Source organism: Silurus aristotelis (assembly GCF_946808225.1).
Source record: "Silurus aristotelis genome assembly, chromosome: 17".
In the NCBI taxonomy this organism is placed as follows: Eukaryota; Metazoa; Chordata; class Actinopteri; order Siluriformes; family Siluridae; genus Silurus; species Silurus aristotelis.
In genome coordinates, this window is record NC_139590.1 from 6,000,082 (window position 1) to 6,018,859 (window position 18,778).

General features: G+C 38.2%; 2 protein-coding genes and 1 long non-coding RNA gene across 19 annotated transcripts in view; 1 reads left to right on the forward strand and 2 right to left on the reverse strand.

Moving 5' to 3' along the window:
* plcd3a (phospholipase C, delta 3a) overlaps positions 1–8,491 on the reverse strand; it is a 34,680-nt gene extending 26,189 nt beyond the window's left edge. Inside the window, exon 1 of the mRNA XM_083567271.1 lies at positions 7,928–8,491. Within this exon, the coding sequence (XP_083423397.1) occupies positions 7,928–8,015 (88 nt within the window). The 5' untranslated portion in view covers positions 8,016–8,491. The remainder of the gene's footprint in view (positions 1–7,927) is intronic.
* A 4,464-nt stretch (positions 8,492–12,955) lies between these two features.
* On the forward strand, positions 12,956–14,734 carry LOC310740495. The gene is made up of 2 exons (XR_014537668.1): positions 12,956–13,064; positions 13,812–14,734. It is a non-coding gene; the product is annotated as an uncharacterized lncRNA (long non-coding RNA).
* arhgap23a (Rho GTPase activating protein 23a) overlaps positions 14,031–18,778 on the reverse strand; it is a 73,882-nt gene continuing 69,134 nt past the window's right edge. For all 17 annotated transcript variants that reach the window (XM_083567187.1, XM_083567185.1, XM_083567183.1 and 14 more), the window contains 2 exons: positions 18,108–18,139; positions 14,031–17,133 (listed from right to left, as the gene is read on the reverse strand). In XM_083567187.1, the coding sequence (XP_083423313.1) occupies positions 15,703–17,133; positions 18,108–18,139 (1,463 nt within the window). In that variant the 3' untranslated portion in view covers positions 14,031–15,702. The remainder of the gene's footprint in view (positions 17,134–18,107; positions 18,140–18,778) is intronic.

Genomic DNA, 18,778 nt, shown 5'->3' on the forward strand with positions numbered 1-18,778 from the left:
CTGGACATACAAGAGACAACCGAAAGGACGGAGTAGAAATCATTGCCATCTGGTTATTTAGTGCAGATGTAGAAAGCAGCTCCTCAGGCAGTCTAAGCTGAAGGTCAGTGCATATAAACATGTCGAGACTCTTGAAGCTTAAGAGAGTAAAAGCAAGAACGAGCTGAAAGGCTGTGACAGTGATAAACATTGTGTGTTAGCAAGAAAAGAAAGCCACAAAGAATGTTCAAGAAACTGCTGTTTTTAACCTAATGACCCTGAATGCCTCCTGAAGGGACAGAACTCTCACTGTCCCATATTATAATCCAGAAATGAAAATCTAATTTCAAAACTAAAACATTACAAAACATTTATGCAATATGTGCTTCCAATAAATCTTTCAGTCAAACATATGTGTATATGAAGCAACTGCCCTTAGACTTCCAGTACTTATCAGTACAAATCAGGGACAAGTGAATTTCTTTGGTAATTTCTTCGGTAATTACACATTGTGTTACAGATATAGCTGATACACAGCTAAACATGGGTTCAGAGCTATTTCTTTTGAAATAGAGAAATTCAAATAGGATATACACACACAATCCTCCCAGCACTGTTTAAAAAAGAGCTTGCAGTGTTTTAGAGAAAGTGGCTCCTCTCCACAACGACCACAGGATGGACGCAAACCGCTGATAACGTTTCCATGTCACGGTGTGTATAAAACATGCATGCACGTGTTTTTGTGTCGTGGTTAAGATGTTTTTACTTGGTAGGCTTTGTTAATGTTAGTTTGCCCCACTTAGGCAGTTTGGCTGAGTAATGGCAATGGAAAGAGCCAAATTAAAAAGAGAAAGACAGAGAGAAAGAGAGAGAGAAAACAAGAGAGAGAGAGAGAGAGAGAGAGAGAGAGAGAGAGAGAGAGAGAGAAAGAGAAATAGTTTGTGCTCTCAGTGCTTCACCAGAGCAACTGCCATATTCAGTGAAATCATGCAGGCAATACAGCGAAAAGGTTCCAGCAGGACTTGTAGACAAGATCTACATTCCTTTTTAGTCTGTGGATGATACCTTCTCTCTCTCTCTCTCTCTCTCTCTCTCTCTCTCTCTCACACTTCTGCTAAATGCACAACCGTGGATTGCGCAATAATAACTAAGAGACTATAAACACCCAGAAATTCACTTTAGTCTTGATCTAAATCTTGATCTAAATCTAATGATTAATGATTCGAATTAATAAAACTCGGTGAAGATTGTTTGTTTCCAATCTCTATTTTTTAAAGCGGATCTGTAAAATCCATGGATAGGAAAAAAAAAAAGGAATAAAAGCTCTATTGATATCAATCAATACGACGATCTCACATACAATAAACATCAACATCAACCATTGGATTTTATTTCACTTTATATTCTCGGTCTGTGCTGCAATCATAGAAGAGGTCAATAGCTTTTTTTCTTTTTATACATTCAGATTGTTCTCAGAATGCAAAACGTTTGTGCAACCTTCACCATATTAAACTTTTCAAAGAGGAGAATGGGAACGGTTAAAAGTCTGGATTATTCTGGAAAGCTTAATCAAGACAAGAAAGGACATAGTGTGTTAGTATGTTTTATGGGGCGCAGTAAAATATTTATTTCATGGGATTTACAGTCGGAGCCAAACACACTGCAAGTCTAAGAATCCAGAAACAATGGCATGGCAACTGCAGTTTCCTCCTGTTCAGATGGCCAGAGACGATAAACAGGACAATAGAACCATAACGTTATATAATTGTATTGAATTTGTGGTTAGGAATTTTGTGCTTCTTAAAGGAGCCTAATTGTACCATCAGCATGGTCATGTACTCAGTTAAAAATCAAATTTAATATACTAATATACTCATTATTATTATTCTCATATATCTCAAGACAGAGGATGATGTTGCTCTTTTGACAATGAATAAGAACCTTATCTTCTTTGGAAAGTTCAAATTCATGATATAGCATTATTCCCTCCAACCAATCGAAAAAAAAAACACTATAAATAACTGGGCAGATCTCGATGACCGTTGATTAAAGATAGATCATTTCCTGGCACTCTAAAATTATGATGTTAACTGTCAATTTTCTGTCAAATTATGTACTTCCAGGACGTCATTATCCTGTAAAGCAAACCAGCAAATTAAATCTAAAAACAGTTTGAAAACAGCTGGGAACACCTGCAGAAATGTGGGGTAATTCCTACTTTGTTTTATAAATGGTTATAAAAACAACAAATGTTACAATTAAACTGAGACATTAAGATCATTTCATAAATTATATGCACACTATGTGCTACTCAGTTTATAATCCGTTCCCAAGCACCCGGGTTTTACAAAGTATATGAGCTTAAAAATGTATCAAATTCCTTAATCCTATAGGATTAGGACTAGTATTTTAGATTGTTTGAGGATGTATATTACTTTTTTCCCCTAAAAATTGGGGGGGAATTACACAAAAGTGTTAGATAATTGCAGATCATTCAGGATTCAGGTTTAACATCTAACATCTAAATGGCATCTTAGCAGTATGCCATTTTCCATGTTCCCTCGCTAGCCTTTCTTTCTTTTTTTCTTTCTCGAACTTAAATAATAAATTAAAAGAAACTTTCCTATGGCAATAAATTTACAGTTATAAATAACGGGGACTCCTTCATAAAACATTTTATTTTAATCTGTTTATGTTGGTGCCATATCAGTTGTTACTATAGAAATGATACACATTAGAACTAGGACATGTGACTACTATCAGTCCAGTGGTTATCGAAAATTAACAATAGCTTCTGATTAATTTTGATCAGAGAATACAAGAGTGATGTGGTATAGTTCATATTATCTTAACTTCTACATTTAGAAATCTTACATTTTAGGCACTGTTCATCTTTTCCTGAGTGAACAATATAAATGTTTTACAATATACTGTATATATTGTGCATTGTTATTCATATTCAAAATGTTCAGCGGTGAATATAAAATTAGGTTTTTTTCTGTACTTCTGTATTTGGTAGCCTTGATATCCAAAACCGTACTCAAATATAGTATAACACCTTTATAAACTAAGATCAAATCTAATTCTGTTTTACGAATCAGCTAATTGGACACATTTTAATGTTTATATAACTAGGTACCTGGAATCAACCATGCAAAGTAATGGAGAGTGTGTTAGAAAAGTGAAGAAAATTGTGAAGGCAGGGTGGAGTGGGTGGAGAATAGGAAGACCAAGGAGGAGGTTTATGGATATGGTAAAGGGAAGACATTCAGGTAGTTGGTTTGAAAGAAGCAGACGTAGAGGACAGGGGGGTATGAAGACGGATGATCCGCCGTGGCGACCCCTAAAGGGAGCAGCCGAAAAGGAGAAAAATAAGATATAACCAGATAAACCAGGTTTTTTTATGAGTCGTGTTCATGAATCAGTGACTTAATATAGCCAAACATACAGTTGCAGATACCTGAGAAAAGCTACTTGCGTTCAGCCGGTTTTTAATGGGTGCTTATCCCACTTGTCTGGGTGGCTCATTCAAAATATTGAAATGACCCGAGTACTGTTTCTGCTTCTGAGGTTGCCAGGTTTTTCCTGAATAGAACTCTTGTGGCATCATTTTCACCACTGTAATCACAAACCATGCCCCGGTAATACATTTTTGTTAAATGCAATTAATTTTTCTATAAATATTAGAGAAACCATTTGATGAAAATGTTGTGCTAAAAATGTGCTAATTGCAAATTACAGTGATCGTAGTCGTTAATGATTTCCTGATTCACACACGCTGAGTTTGAAACTCAACGTTATGAATCATTAATTGCTCTGATGTGATATATGTAAGTGCCATGACTTAAAATAGGTGTTACATCGAAAGCTTGCAGGCAGGATTTCCTATTCCCAATGGCTGAATTATATGTTTGAATAATGCATTCTAGGAATAAAGAGGTAAGACATTGATGAATGAAACCACAACAAAATGCATTCCATTCCAAGTACTGAAGCTGAGAGATACTACATGCTATTACATATACACCAAATGCTTGTCTTAACAGACTTTTTGGAGGCAGTGAGGTCCACAGAGAGGCTGAAGGTGAAGTTTAACAGTGAAGGCAGTAAAAGACCCCTGACTAGGAGATAATGGTGAAAGGCTGAAGAGCTCTAAGGAGCATGGCATGACATGTAGGGAGGACACAAGACATCCATGCACATAAAAAGGGAGTGAGAAATAGAAGGTCAAACAGCTGAGAAATGTGGGAGTAAACGAGCTGTGAGGTGGAATAAGAGATGAGCGAAAGAAAGAGGATTTGAAAAGGTCTAAGGGTCACACATATGACCACACACACAAATTCAGAGAGAAACAATAGCTGACCAAAGCCACAGCCCACACAGACTCTGGACTGACGAAAAGAAGTCAAAAATAAAAGCCTATACTAGCCTTAATTTAATCAGTCTGGGAGAGGCAGCAAGTGGGTCAGTGGATTTACGTTACACTCCAGATGTTTCTCAGTGCAATCCCAAACTGCCTTTTGTCATATGTGCCAAACTGTCATGAATGGATCCTAAACCTTCAGCTCAGATCTATCCTTCATCAGTGCTCTCTGCCTCCAAGATAAGGATATATAATGGTGCATGTAATTTTTTTATACTATGTTACAGTAGTATACTGTAAAAATATTTCACCGCTTTATTTCTTCATTTATACAATCTTTTACCCGGTTCCCTGGTGGTCTAGTGGTTAGGATGCTCTTTGCAAACTCTGCAATTTTTCTCTAAGAAACTCCTTTTTGATATTGCGCCACAATTTTTAGCCGCAGCATTGGGGAGAATTGGTGATCCTCTGCCCATCTTGACTTCTGAGAGACACTGCCACTCTGAGAGGCTCTTTTTATACCCAATCATGTTGCCAATTGACCTAATAAGTTGCAAATTGGTTCTCCAGCTGTTCCTTATATGTACATTTAACTTTTCCGGCCTCTTATTGCTACCTGTCCCAATTTTTTGGGAATGTGTAGCTCTCATGAAATCAAAAATGAGCCAATATTTGGCATGAAAATTCAAAATGTCTCACATTTGATATGTTATCATTATTCTATTGTGAATAAAATAGAAGTTTATGACATTTGTAAATTAATGCATTCCTTTTTTATTCACAATTTGTACAGTGTCCCAACTTTTTTGTAATCGGGTTTGTAATTTATTAATTGTTGAAGTGTACTGTTTATTGATGGCAGCATAAATGCAGAACTGTTCATGCAAAATGTGGTGGTAAGCCATTGTAGCAGACTGTTGCTATTAATTACAGTCCAATTACATCCTCATTCCTTAACTATTGAGGAATATTGCTACTGAATAAAGGCAAAAAATAAACCTTCACCGGACATCAAAATAAACTTTCTGAAATCTCTGAAGGTCTGAATGCTCATAGCTAGTTCTTGTCCTGTATGAACTTGACTAAAAAGGTTCATTCTTGAAGCTAAATCTCCTGAACACTACACTGTTAAGATGATATTATGTATATACAGAAATGCTGCTCTTGTGCATATGTATAAGTCTTTTTTCCCTCTCATTTAGACAAAGAGGGAAAAGCAAATGCCTTGGTGAGGCTCAGCAAAACTTCAGTTCCACAAAAGCACGTCATACGTGATGAACATGCTTAATAATAAATGATCAGTAGGTTCCTGAACATATTGTGACATTTGTTTTGAAATTAACAGAAGAAATAACACTCTGGCGAGCAAACGAATCAGGAGAACATTTTGGCTTTCCACATCATGTCAGCAATTTTGCAAGACTTCCCTGTTTCTGCATGCAGTCATGCTACCTGTCATCTGCAGCATTACAGTTACATAAAATCCAGAGTAGTGCTGCACCATTAATCCTATTACAATCATGATGAGGTGAAGATGCAGAGCAGACAGACACCAAACTGGTAGCCAAAAAAAAAAACCCTCAAAGAAATGAAGTCTTTTATGGTAGGTTTATTTTACCAGAGAGAGAAAAATATATAATTGTTTTTTTATATTTTTTTTTTATTTGTATTTGTTTGAGTGAAATGTGTATTTGATCCTGTACCAACCAGCAACAATTCCGACTCCCACAGACCCAAATTAATCCTGTTCCTTTAAGAAAGAACTCCTAATATCAACTCATTATGTGTATAAAAGACACCTGTCACAGAGTCAACCTTTTCTATTCAAACCTCTCCACCACCATGGGGGACACCAATCAGCTGTCGAAGGACGTCAGGGACAATAAAACCGTTTGGTTCCAGCTGTTAGTGACTCTCAAAAGTACAGACATAAATAGCACTATACATTAAGTAAGGACTATACAAGAAAAAAAAACAGACTATACGAGACATTACAGAAAATCGACCTCTATTTGACCTCAATAATCACAGCATGACAATTTTACCAAATCGTGCAACCCTAATTACAAAATCTAACAAATCAGAGTAGTGAGCAGCACAGTCTCTGCATTACAGTGTTATAAAAACCTGCTCATAATACCAGGTGCAGAGTAGGTCCAGTTAAACACATTAAAATACACCTATATGCGTCCAACTAATAAGGGTCCCAGTTCAAGCTAACATTTTGCATAGATGTTACACAAGACCTTCGCTTTGAGTTCACACTACTTGGTATTAGTGGTGTTTTGGTGGTTAAGGTCATCAGCATTACTAAGCTTTTTTGAGCAGCTTGTCTCAAATGCTCTGAACAAAAGAGTCTACTGAATTCACGTGTAAATGGCAGTCATAAGAATTTACATAAAGAGAACCACTTTAAATATACATATTAAAAACATCTCATCTGTGTTATTCCCAGAACTGATACTATTCTAATTATATACACAGCAAATCTTGACTATAATGACTATTAACTTTTTCCACCAAAAAGTGCAATTTAGGTTTGAAAGGCAACGACTAAAACAAATCAAGACATAAATCCATTTTTTGTGCTGTTTATCCTACACAGGGTCACAAGGAAGCCTGAAGCCTATCCCAGGACACAACTTTTCTTCCACACAAAGCAGAAGAAATGCTGAAAAAGTACCAAATCTCTCTCTCACACACACACACACACACACACACACACACACACACACACACACACACAAAACACACAACACACCTGGATTAGAAAATATGCTTACAGTTCATGAGGAGAAAACCAGTGTACCAAGAGAAAACCTCTGAAACAGTGGGAGAACATGGAAACTCCGGCATGGGGGGGTGCAGATGGGATTCGAAGCCCCCGATCGCAGGTATCGTGAAGATGTATGATAATAAATCAAGTATATTCTGTGATCATGAACACATGATGGCTTGGAAGTTATGGGAAAATGCCAAACAACCGCATGTGTACAGTAAAAAATCCCATTTTGAATCAGTCTTATAAACTCTGAAACACAGAAACTCCATGTATAAAGGATGGAGGTGAGATTCGAACACCTATAGTAGAGGTCAAAGGTAAATTAATAACCACTAAAACCATTATATTACAATACTTCCCAATTTTCTTGTGCAAAAATACATACAATTCCTCCCTCCCTCCTGTTGATAAATTAACAGCATAACTACCCTAATTCTGTACCTAATAAGTCACATACTAATTGGAAAACAAATTGAAACCGTATCACATGGTATCGAAGCAGGTAGTATCGACGCGTTTGGTATCGTATTGGAGCAGATTCGTTGCTATGGACAAATATCCAAACTTGGGCTTTACTATGAGCACATACACGTACAAAGTGAAGTAAAGTAGCGTACTAAACAAGAACAGTGCCGTAATTTATTCTTACATTTATTCATAGTGTAAACATTCTAATTATTGTAAATATTATTGTACACAGCAAAGTATTGACTGCGGAAGATAGGAGCGTAGTCATGGCGACCGGATCTGCCGTAAAGTCGTGCTTAGTGTCGTTGATTTCTTAGAAATTTTTAATTCTTTACCTAGTCTTCTCAGGGGGTCAGAGCTCCTCGGCTCGCAGGCTTTGGGCTGTTCGTTCTGTACCCCCGTCCCTTTCTTTCTTCTCAGCATGGTTTTCTCTTATATTTTCTCTCTTCCTTCGGTCGTGTCTTCAACAGTTTACTGTCAACTGAAACTCACCGTATTCCCAAAGTACAACAAGCGCTGCAAATCACTGCGCCCAGTTTGAGGTTGCCAGATTGAATAAACTCCCCAAGGAACTTCTTAAATCTTCCGTGGATTTTGACTAAAATCCAGTCTCGAAAAAAAGAAAAATCTTTGTACTACGTATTAAAATTAAGACGCATGCTAAAAGCGGGTCAAATCTATAACCTAGAGATGAGATTTAGATATTTATATATAAAGGCAGAATGTAGGATAAGAACTCTTCACTATACTATAACACCGATTGCAAACTCCCCCAAATTATATAAAATAAAAATAAGTAATATAATATAGTAGACACACTCCTTATAAACTCCTCCTTACACTGCTGTGTACCTACAGAAACTCCCAGCTCCAGTTTCTGATAGAGCACCGAAACCTGAGCTCTGTGTAAGGGTTGCCATATTGAGTGTTAATCCGCTAACAGGTTCCCCAGGCACACGCACGCACGCACGCACGCACACACACACACACACACACACACACACACACACACACACACATACATACACACACACACACACACACACACACACACACACACACACACACACACACACACACACTTCAGAGAGAATCAGGTCATGGTCAAAAGAGGGGTCCTGAAGATCTGAGAGTATGTTGCCTCCTGCTGTGTCACAAATAATGTTTGTCCAAAAAAAGTAAACAAAATGATATTAAAACTATATCAATAAAGAACTTAGTTACAAAACACTTAATAATGCAAAATGATATATCATTCATACGTATAATAAGCATCATCTTCTTCATAAATTGTATGGGTCTGCATTAATTTGGAATCATTAACATATTTATGTGACAATACTATTTTGATTAGGTATATTCATTTCAGTGCTTATTCCTTCCTTCTTTCATATATTTATGTTTGTATTTCTGACAGCACAACTCCTAACATCAGGTTATTGTCTGTATGTGTGGAGGATTTCCTCAGGGTTCTATGGTTTTCTCCCACCTCCCAAAAAAACATGCTAATAATTAGTCCTGCTACTACAAATGTGACCTGGGTATGTGTTTTATCTGAGAATCGAGACCTGTGATGAACCAAACTTGCATTCAGGATTCTTTCCAGTCACGTGACTAGTGTCTTCTTAAATCCATCCAATCTGGCAACCCAATCCCATAAAAGAACCTCCATCTGAGTGATGATAATCACAGCAGTGTGTCTGAGAGTTTAAACTGTAAGGCTGCCAGCTTGAATCTTAATTTTCCTTCTGCCCAGTTGTAATTGTGTTAAATTTAATCTAAAAGCACAAGGTCTGTTCGCTTATTTTCTCCAACACCTAGTTTTAAAAGAGGTAATGCAATCTGGCAACCCTTTAAAATGATGTTTATAATCATATAATAATGAAAATAGTGGATATTTAATGATAATAAGAAAAGATCATATATGAGGATTTCATTTGATGCCAATTGGTTAGCAAAGCACATGGGATTGTAGACAGGGGGAAAAAAATAATCACATTATATAAAATTTCATGTGTTTTATTATTATTATTATTTATAAAAAAAAGTCATGTTTCCTTGCGCGCCTCCTGCTGGTGTCTTGAAGAATCACAACCCGTAAAGGAAATTGATTCAGATTACATTTGGTATAAGAATTTTACATCTGTAGTTGCATTTATGGCATTTAGCCATTTTTATCCAGAACGACTTACATTTATCACGACTTTATTTATCTTAATTATACAATTGAGCAGCGATAGGGTTAAGGGCCTTGCTTAGGGGCCCAGGAGTGTCTGGGATTTGAATTCATGACCTTCAGAAATCTAATGCCTTAACCACTAAGTGACCACTTCCCACCCAAGATGAATTATTATGTTTTACTGTGTGTACTAAAGTGTAAGAAACTGAGAAAAGTGGATTTTTTTCAATGATTTTAGTGCTGGAAAAGTTTCTCTCAGTTGCTTTGGCACGCAGAATTATATCATTTTATCACATAGAATTCAAGAATGTATGCGAAACCGTAAAACACTGAACGCAGGCAAGTAGAGAACTAAGAGATTACAAATTGTAAAAATAAAAAATACCAGCCATTATAATCTCAAACATTGAATGTAAATTAGGCCACTGTGGTTTTAACTGCTTAATTAGATTTCCTTTTGCAAAAGAAATGTTGGTCATTATTAAAAGGACATACATGACATTTATGTCTACAATTAAGCAATTTTGCATTTGCATAGAATACTTACATACAATGATATAACATTTAATGATAGGTTCCCTTTTGAGTCTGGTTCCTTTAAATGTTTCTTCCTCATGCCATCTCAGGGAGTTTTTCCTTCCAACAGTTGCCACTGGTTTACTCATTAGGGACAAACTTACAATTATATGGAACAAACTTGGCTCTCATGCGTAGCTAAATGTAGCTACTTCAACAGAATTTAAATATATTATTTTATAATTTAAATATATTATATTCTTGGTTATTAAACAATTATTGGAGTGCGTGTGTGTATGCATATACGTATTAGGGCTCTCAGTGGATTGAAATATTTAAACGTGATTAATTGCATAATTGTCACCTGTTAACTTTAGATTAATTGCAACTTATTCACACATTTTCATCTGTTCTAAATGTACTTTAAATTAATACTTTCAAGTTTTTAATACTCTAATCAACATGGGCATGGGAAAATATGGATGCTTTATGCAAATGTGTGTTTATTATTAGAGAAACCAAACTCAACATGAAGCATGAAGACAAAATATTCTTGTAAATGTTTTAAAGTAATTATGGTGTGTTAAATTACGTAAATCATCAGGACACCAAACTGAACTTTTTCTGTGTTTTCACACGGACGGTTTTAATTGCCGGACGTGTGCATAATGGCGAATTTTGTTGCGTGATTCGAGGCAACGCATCAATAAAACAAATGTTTAGATAGTATTTATGATTATGATATGAAATAGTCCATCACTGATTGATATCTTTTACAGTTAGCCCAAAAGCTTCTTTTTAAGTGTTAGGAGTCAGGAGTTTCTTTCTTTTAACTGATGCTGAAGTGTATGGTTTTTTTGCTACGTAGATACCACCAAGCGGTATAAATAATACACTTGATTGGTTGAATGTTTGTTTCAAATCGCGTTTTCGTTTCCAACTAATTGTACTGAGACTCATTTGAGAGAAGAGAACGGTGAGAAGAGACAGCAGGCATTTTAAAAACGGGTTGTTCCTCCTTCCTCGTTACACAGTGGACTGGTGTGAGGAGTTTAAATTTTTTTTATCTTTCAGATAATGCTGCGGGTCAGTTGGCCGCCAGGGGGCGACATTTACTCACTCGGGGTTTAAACAGTATTAAAAGAGATTATACAGGTTAAAAGATGAAACTACAAGGAGAACATCACCTTCTCAGGAGTTCAAGCAGTAGCGAACAAAGCATTCTTTACACAATGAACGCTCAAGGCTACAACAGGGGCGAAACTTTCGAGGAATCTCACTGTCAACCGAGATTACAGAAGAAGAAGCACAGGTGGCGGCCTTCAAAAAAGAAAAAATACTCCTCAAAGCTTTACCACAAACGTAGATGGAAGAAAAAGGTGGCACTGGATGAGCATCAGAGTGAGAGCGCCATATGCATCCGTACCAAGGGCGGCCAAAAGCGCCATACAACAACACCCAGTACATCATGGAAGAACACGAGTCAGAGGAGCCTGATCTTAAGACTATCTCCAAGGATAAAATTTTTTGTTACAAAGACAGAGGATGAGACCAGGGGTGGAAGCAGAGATAATGTCAGAAGATTGAGCAATCAGGAGTTCCTCCAGCAAGGCTTTTTAGAAACGTATGAGGAGTACTACTTGAAGAGAATCCACAACATGAGCAAACAGAAGCGAATACAGGAATGCTTGGAGCTGGAGAGGTACAAGTCCCATCTTGAGGAGGAAAAAGATGACTGAGCAGAAAACACAACAAGAACTGTGTTGGTAGAAGGTCTTTAAATGCTCTTTTGTACACACAAACAAAATGTAATGTCATTCCCATAGCTGCAAAATTGAAATAAAGGTTTCTGCGTTGGTAATGCTTTAACAGTGGTTTAACTTTTAAATATTTATTAGTCAACTTTGGGCTCATTTATTTCTTTGCTGCTGTAACAAAGACATTTTCCCAATGTGGGACCTATAAAGGTATATCTTAGGCATATCTTTTTTACATCACTAGCTGTTGTTAACAAATTAGGTCAACATTGAAATATATTTGAAGTAACTTACTAATTTATATACGTGTAAAACTCCACAAATATTGCTGAGTATAATTAAGTCAAATATTATACAATTTATTTATTTATCCCTGTTCTATATATAGGAATGGGATGATGCCACTAGGGATGTTGCCATCAGTAAGTGTATCATAGACCAGTTTCATGCAACACACACACACACACACACACACACACACACACACACACACACACACACACACACACACACACACACACACACACACACACACACCATTAAACAAAGAGGGTTGGTGAAGCTGCATTACACCATCTAGCGGCAAAATCCACGACCCCCATGGTTTGTTATATGTACAATGACGTACATATTATATTACTATTACTATTTAATATATAGTATATTAATACTATATTAATATACACATTATATGATTTCACATTCATTTCACTGAATTAAATATATAATGAAAATGCAACTTACCAAAATACAGAATCAGTGTGTGCTTAATTCAACGATGCATAGAAAAAGACCGAAACAAGTGCAGAAATGCCACAGGCAGAAATGATCTTTATATATATATATATATATATATATATATATATATATATATATATATATATATATATATATATATATATATATATATATATATATATATATATAAACCTGTAAAAACAGACTGTTGAAGTCTATTATATAGAAATAAAAATGTTTTTATTTTTCCATGCAGACTGGTATCAAACAAAGAATGTTCCAGTACTGTGGTCTAATGGTTGGGACCCCTGGTATAGTGGGTGAAGTTTGTTGGTCAATTTTAGATTTTGCCCAGAAATTTAAATTTTTTACTCAAATTATAAAGCATCTATACTATAAACTAGCCCAAATAGTACACTTTGGTATTTGCCAAAAGGCCAGTATAATGATAAAATCATTCTGATCACATGCACATTATCAACTTGTGCTGTTAATATCATGAACAGCAGCTACGCTAATTCCTCTCCACTGCTTCTCTTTCTCTCCCCATCCCGAGGCAGCCTGAGGTTTGGCCAGCTCCGGTCACGTCCCACCTCATGAAGATTATGGAACTTTAAAGAAGTAGATGCCGAACTCGCAAACATCCCGAACCATCTAGAGACGTACCAGTGCCAATTGGATCCCACTACATGTGGAGTTTTGATATTGGACCTCCTGGCGTGTTTAAAGGCTCTGGCATGGAGAAGCTGGTGTTGGATCTGTGATGATCTATTTGATGAGTCGCTCAGTAGCTCCTAGTTTTATAACCATAAAGACTGTAGAAAGAACATTACTTATAATCTTATACTCCAGTACTCATGTTAGTTTTCACTCTCCAGTGTTCTGTATTGTTTAAAGACCATAATCACACTCTTGATGTCACCCAAATGAGGATGGGTTCCCCTTTTGAGTCTGGTTCCTCTCAAGGTTTCTTCCTTATAACATCTAAGGGAGTTTTTCCTTGCCACAGTCGCCACGGCTGCTCATCAGGGATAAATACACACCATTTACCTTGACTGTTGATTTCTGTAAAGCTGCTTTGAGACAATGTCTGTTGTGAAAAGTGCTATAGAAATAAACTTTACTTGACTTGATAAAAGATTTCTACTGCAGAATCAGCCATATGTCTTTGTTTGGACAATGAAAAGCAAATAAATCTGCACTGAATATTAAACAAATAAATAAAGCAAGCCAAACATGACAGAGCAATGCAATGCCCAGCAATAAAGAATTTATTATAGCATGTGACAGGCCGTTGGACAAACGCTCTTCTGCAGGTTAAAGTTCTTGAGTTAAAACTTTTGCATTGAGGTGTATGGAGTTCTGCATAGTACTGGTAAGTCACAGAGAAAAGGCCATTTATGAGGAAATGAACAACAGTCGATTGGAGTTTTAGTTCTGTTCGTTTTAAAACAAATAACACCCCAAACAAAAGTACTTATTATATTCATACAAAATATATAATATATATTTTATATATATACTGTATACAAAACAAAAAGGAAATTTTTTAAAAGGAACCATTTCAAGTAATATCTTAAAAGAAATGACCGTGCGCCTATGCGCACTTTTGTAAACCATATAAAAACAAAACCAAACAGAAAAAACAAAACAAAACAAAAAACAAAATATTATATGCATATTTACAAGATTAACTTAGCAAGGCTTTGTACAAATGTTACAAAATAGCTGAACACACATACACAAACAGTTTCAGACACACAATCGTACACAGATGAAAAAAAGCTTAGAATGAGCAGTGTGTGTGTTGTGAACACACCACAATTTGTCTTGTGGTTTCTCAATAGAACATAAGACACGAGCGAGTTTAGGGGGTCAAAAGTCATCTTCAGCACCGTCCCGCAAACACTGCCTCGCTAATACTGCATTAATACTTTGCTGAAGGCGACAGTTGAGTGGTTGAAAAAGTGTGTGTATTCATGTGAATGTTTATTCATGTCCCCTTTATTGTTGTCCCAGGATCTGCACTGAGGCAGCATTGTCATGGTAACATAAAAAAAAAAAAAAATAGGTAAAAGAGGGTGAATTTTAATTTGGCATTCCCTCCATTGGACACAGTGAGAGAATGAGGACACACTTTCAGGGAGCACACAGCGAAGCACCGAAAAAACACACAATGACCCCAGTGTGAGTGTGTGGCAAGAACCCTGGCCGTTCTTTTAAAATGTTACATAGAGAGCCTGCTGCGCTCTGGCCCTTTTGTAACACTGTAAAAAAGAGCACTAAAAGGACTGTAAGAGAGAGAAAGAGAACAAATAAAAACTTTGGCAACGTTTAAAAGAAACCCTGTGCCATGCAAGCCAAGCAGCTATCAATGAGAAAAAAGAAAACACACAGTTTGGCCAACACGTTCATTGATACCCTTCGTCCAACATCTAGGTGCCAATGCTGATTACCAACTGAGTGTATAATCTCAAAATAGTTGGTGCAGTTCCAGCACTAAAATGGAACCAGACACAGGTCATTTTTGGGCTTTGGTTTGGCGGCGTTTCATTGGAACTTGAGCTGCTCAAGTTTTTTTTTTTTTTTTACTGCTACTTTTAAAACAATACATGAACAGGACGATTTTTCTTTAAAGGTTCAATGTTGCTGCTGTGACTCAGCGGTTTGACAAGAAAAACAATTGTTTTACTGGAAATCGCAAGTAACTAAATAGTAGCTGCATTGCTAAAGCTGATAAAACTGCTGCTAAACAGTCTTGGGTGTTGTTAAAAGTATAAATATTATCTGTTACACCAGTGGAAATGTAAGTTGCCTGTTTTATATAAGGTCCCAGACTCCCAGAACAAGCACAATGGAAAATTGGGGATTTAAGGGATATTTCCATACACACAATTTAATCACTCCAATTCAAATTCTGTCACAAGCATTCGTGAAACTGGGAGGTAGGCGGGGCCCGGACTAATAAAGAGGTGTCGGCTGGGGAGCGCTGGGGTACAGGGATTGGCTTATCCCCATGACGTCGGTTTAAAGGAAAAGGTTTGGGGGGCGGCGCCGGGGGTTTGTTGTTGTTGTTAACCGCTGTGGTGACTTGAGTGCTTTTGTGGGTGGAGTCTGTAGGCGATAGCACCACTGTGTGTCTCCTCCAGGCTCGCCTCCGCCGGCGCGTCTCAGGCGAGACAGGTTTCCTAAGCCCCACGCTAAGGTCCTCCGCTGAACCGAGCAGTCGTGCACGTACCTGCTCTGCCAGTGATGCCTGACTTATGGCGCCAGAGGTGGTGCCCGGTGCAGGGGGCGGAGCTAAAAGGTGAGCACTGAATGAGGTCAATTTGGGTGAGTGGGAAGGGGAAGATTCCGGAAGGCTGGTTCTCATTCGCCCCTGGTTGGACTGCTGTTCCTCGTCGGTGGGCGAAGCACTACAGACTTCTAAAGGATCTAGTGAACGAGCTTTGGCCTTTTCTGATTTCAGCCGCCGACGGGCTAAAGTATCACACTGAATGAGGCGATGGGAATTGAAAGAAGGTCGATTTTGGAGGCGCTGGGAGGCAGTGGAAGAAGAGGTGGAGGGAGTTGAGGAGCGTGCTGCACTTTCAGTTCCTCTATCTACAGGCTCAGGGTTGGGGTGTTTGGAAGAGATGGGGGGAAGAACTGGAATGGAAGTGGTAGCAGGAGTAGGAGTAGATATGGAGGGTTTATAGTGTGTGTACAGGAAACTGCGTGGTGCAGTCGGTTCTGGTGAGGTGTGTGTATTTGATGGTGGCGGCGTGCGTTTCTCAGGACGCTCTTGCGTGAGAGAGCGTGAGGCGAAGCCGCTTTCGTTGTCCGTCTCGCTCACCAGCTCGCTCTGCTCATCATCGGCATCGTCGCCCCGCCCCTCGGATGCTAAACTCCGCCCCAGTGTAGACAGAGTGGAGTAACCCGAGACAATAGAACGTGCATCATCCCCTCTCCAGCCGCGACCTTTCGTCTCCGACCTTTGGTCCTCTTCCTCACTGAGGATCACTGGCCGCCCTTCTTCCTCACAAGGCATTCCGGGATTGTCCTTGCCTGGCGACGCTGCAGTCACTTCCGCATTCTCTTCGGCATCTTCCTCTTCTTCGTCATCTTCATCCTCTTCTGCCTCTGCACGTGGAGCCGTGTCAGATTCGTGCCGCTCCGTCTCTTTCTGCTCCCCCTCCCCCTCCACAGTCAGATCGGGTCTAAATGGTTCATGTTCGGAGTCGTCGTCAGTGCTGCTGCCCAGAAGCCGGGTAACAGGTCGTTTTCTGCGCCTCCGAGTCACAGCAGACATGATGGCCAGCGTTGTTAGGAAGTCCTTGGCTGTGAGGTCACGTTTTGACCCTCCGGAGCCCTGAACAACAACAGAGTTGTTACCGGGTGTCAAAAATGTTCAGGACGCTCAATACGGAAAATATATTGCAGTATTTACCATCTAGAAAAGCACATCTGTTATACCTGATGTAGTCGAAATATACAGTAAATAGAAAATCAATCTGACCTTACAGTGAACAGGAAGTCCTCATATAACTATAATTTAACAAATGTAAAATTTTCACCTCCTGTTTTGTTAAATGAACATTACATATAGTGCTACTATTTGTTAATATTTCGCTTGAATACTATACCGGTATTTAACTTTGCCCTCCTGTGAATGTCATGCAGTATCAAATTTTTTCCAAATCCATTTCCATCTCATCTTAAATTGTCTATACACTGCTGCATAAAAAACTAATAATCAGTTGGCGGGCCATCAGGACCAGCAAGGCCTTCTCTGCCTAAAATCTATCAGCATCACTGACTTACATTTTAATACATTTTTGTCCATGAATATATATAAAATGATTCAAAATAGTTGATTCTTTTCACTTTATAGTGTTTTTCTTGGATGTCTGTTTGGGTGTCGGTTTACGTTGGAGCTTCTATCCAATCAGATTTAGCAGTCACATCACGTGTCACCAGGTTTGAAATCTGGCGTGAGGCCTACAAAAATTTGTGTGGGCGCTTGCGGTGTACAGTCCATGCTGCTTGAAGCTGTTGCCTTATAATATAATACGGTCGGCATTTTCACGTTCTTTGATTGGATGGTCAAAGAGCGCATTAGTCAGAGCTCACAAACCGCATCTGTAGCAAACTGCACAAACTCAAATATTTTGGTGTGGATTTAATAGCAGCATTCCACAATGGCTGACATGATGTATAATGTATACTGTGTCATAATGATGGTATAGGTGGTTTGATACTGGTTGGACACCACTGAATGAATAGGCAACCACTAACAACTAACAACACATGCTTTTTGAACTGCAACTCTTAATCAGTCCTTACCTTTGATTTTGCTGAATCACTGTTGGTTGAGTCTAAATCCACAATAAAATAGAAAAAGAGAAAGGAGAGAGAGAGAGAGAGAGAGAGAGAGAGAGAGAGAGAGAGAGAGAGAGAGAGAGAGAGAGAGAGAGAGAGAAAGTCGAAGATAAATAAGTATATAGACAGTACATATTTCTAAGAAATGAAAGGCACAGAGGCAAGTAAGATCAAGAAGTAATAATGGTGGCCATTTTGGATCCCGAATCTTTGAGAAAGAATTTTTGGCCTTTTTAATTTTTTCAACAACTGCATCACATCTTCTTGACTCTGTGACTGTTATTCAATATGAAGCCTCCCAACAAAAGAGACAATGTTCACACAAGTTTACAAAAAAAAAAAAACCAAGCAGCATGTGCGTAACGAATGCTTTTTGATTGTCTTAATGCTCAAATGTGAACAGGGTCTCCAAATCTGCAGCGTTAAAGAAGAACCGCACACACTGTTGACATCACATCGCATACATGATGACACTGACCCAGGAAGGAAGCCATGTAGGAGGCAAGAGCAGAAAAAGGGCAAAAGGGCGGGGAGGATGATTTCAGGGACATGAGGAAAAACACTGCTGACATAAGCCACGTACCCACAACCAGTCAAATCACTTATGCACGCACACATGCACTCACGTTCAAGCG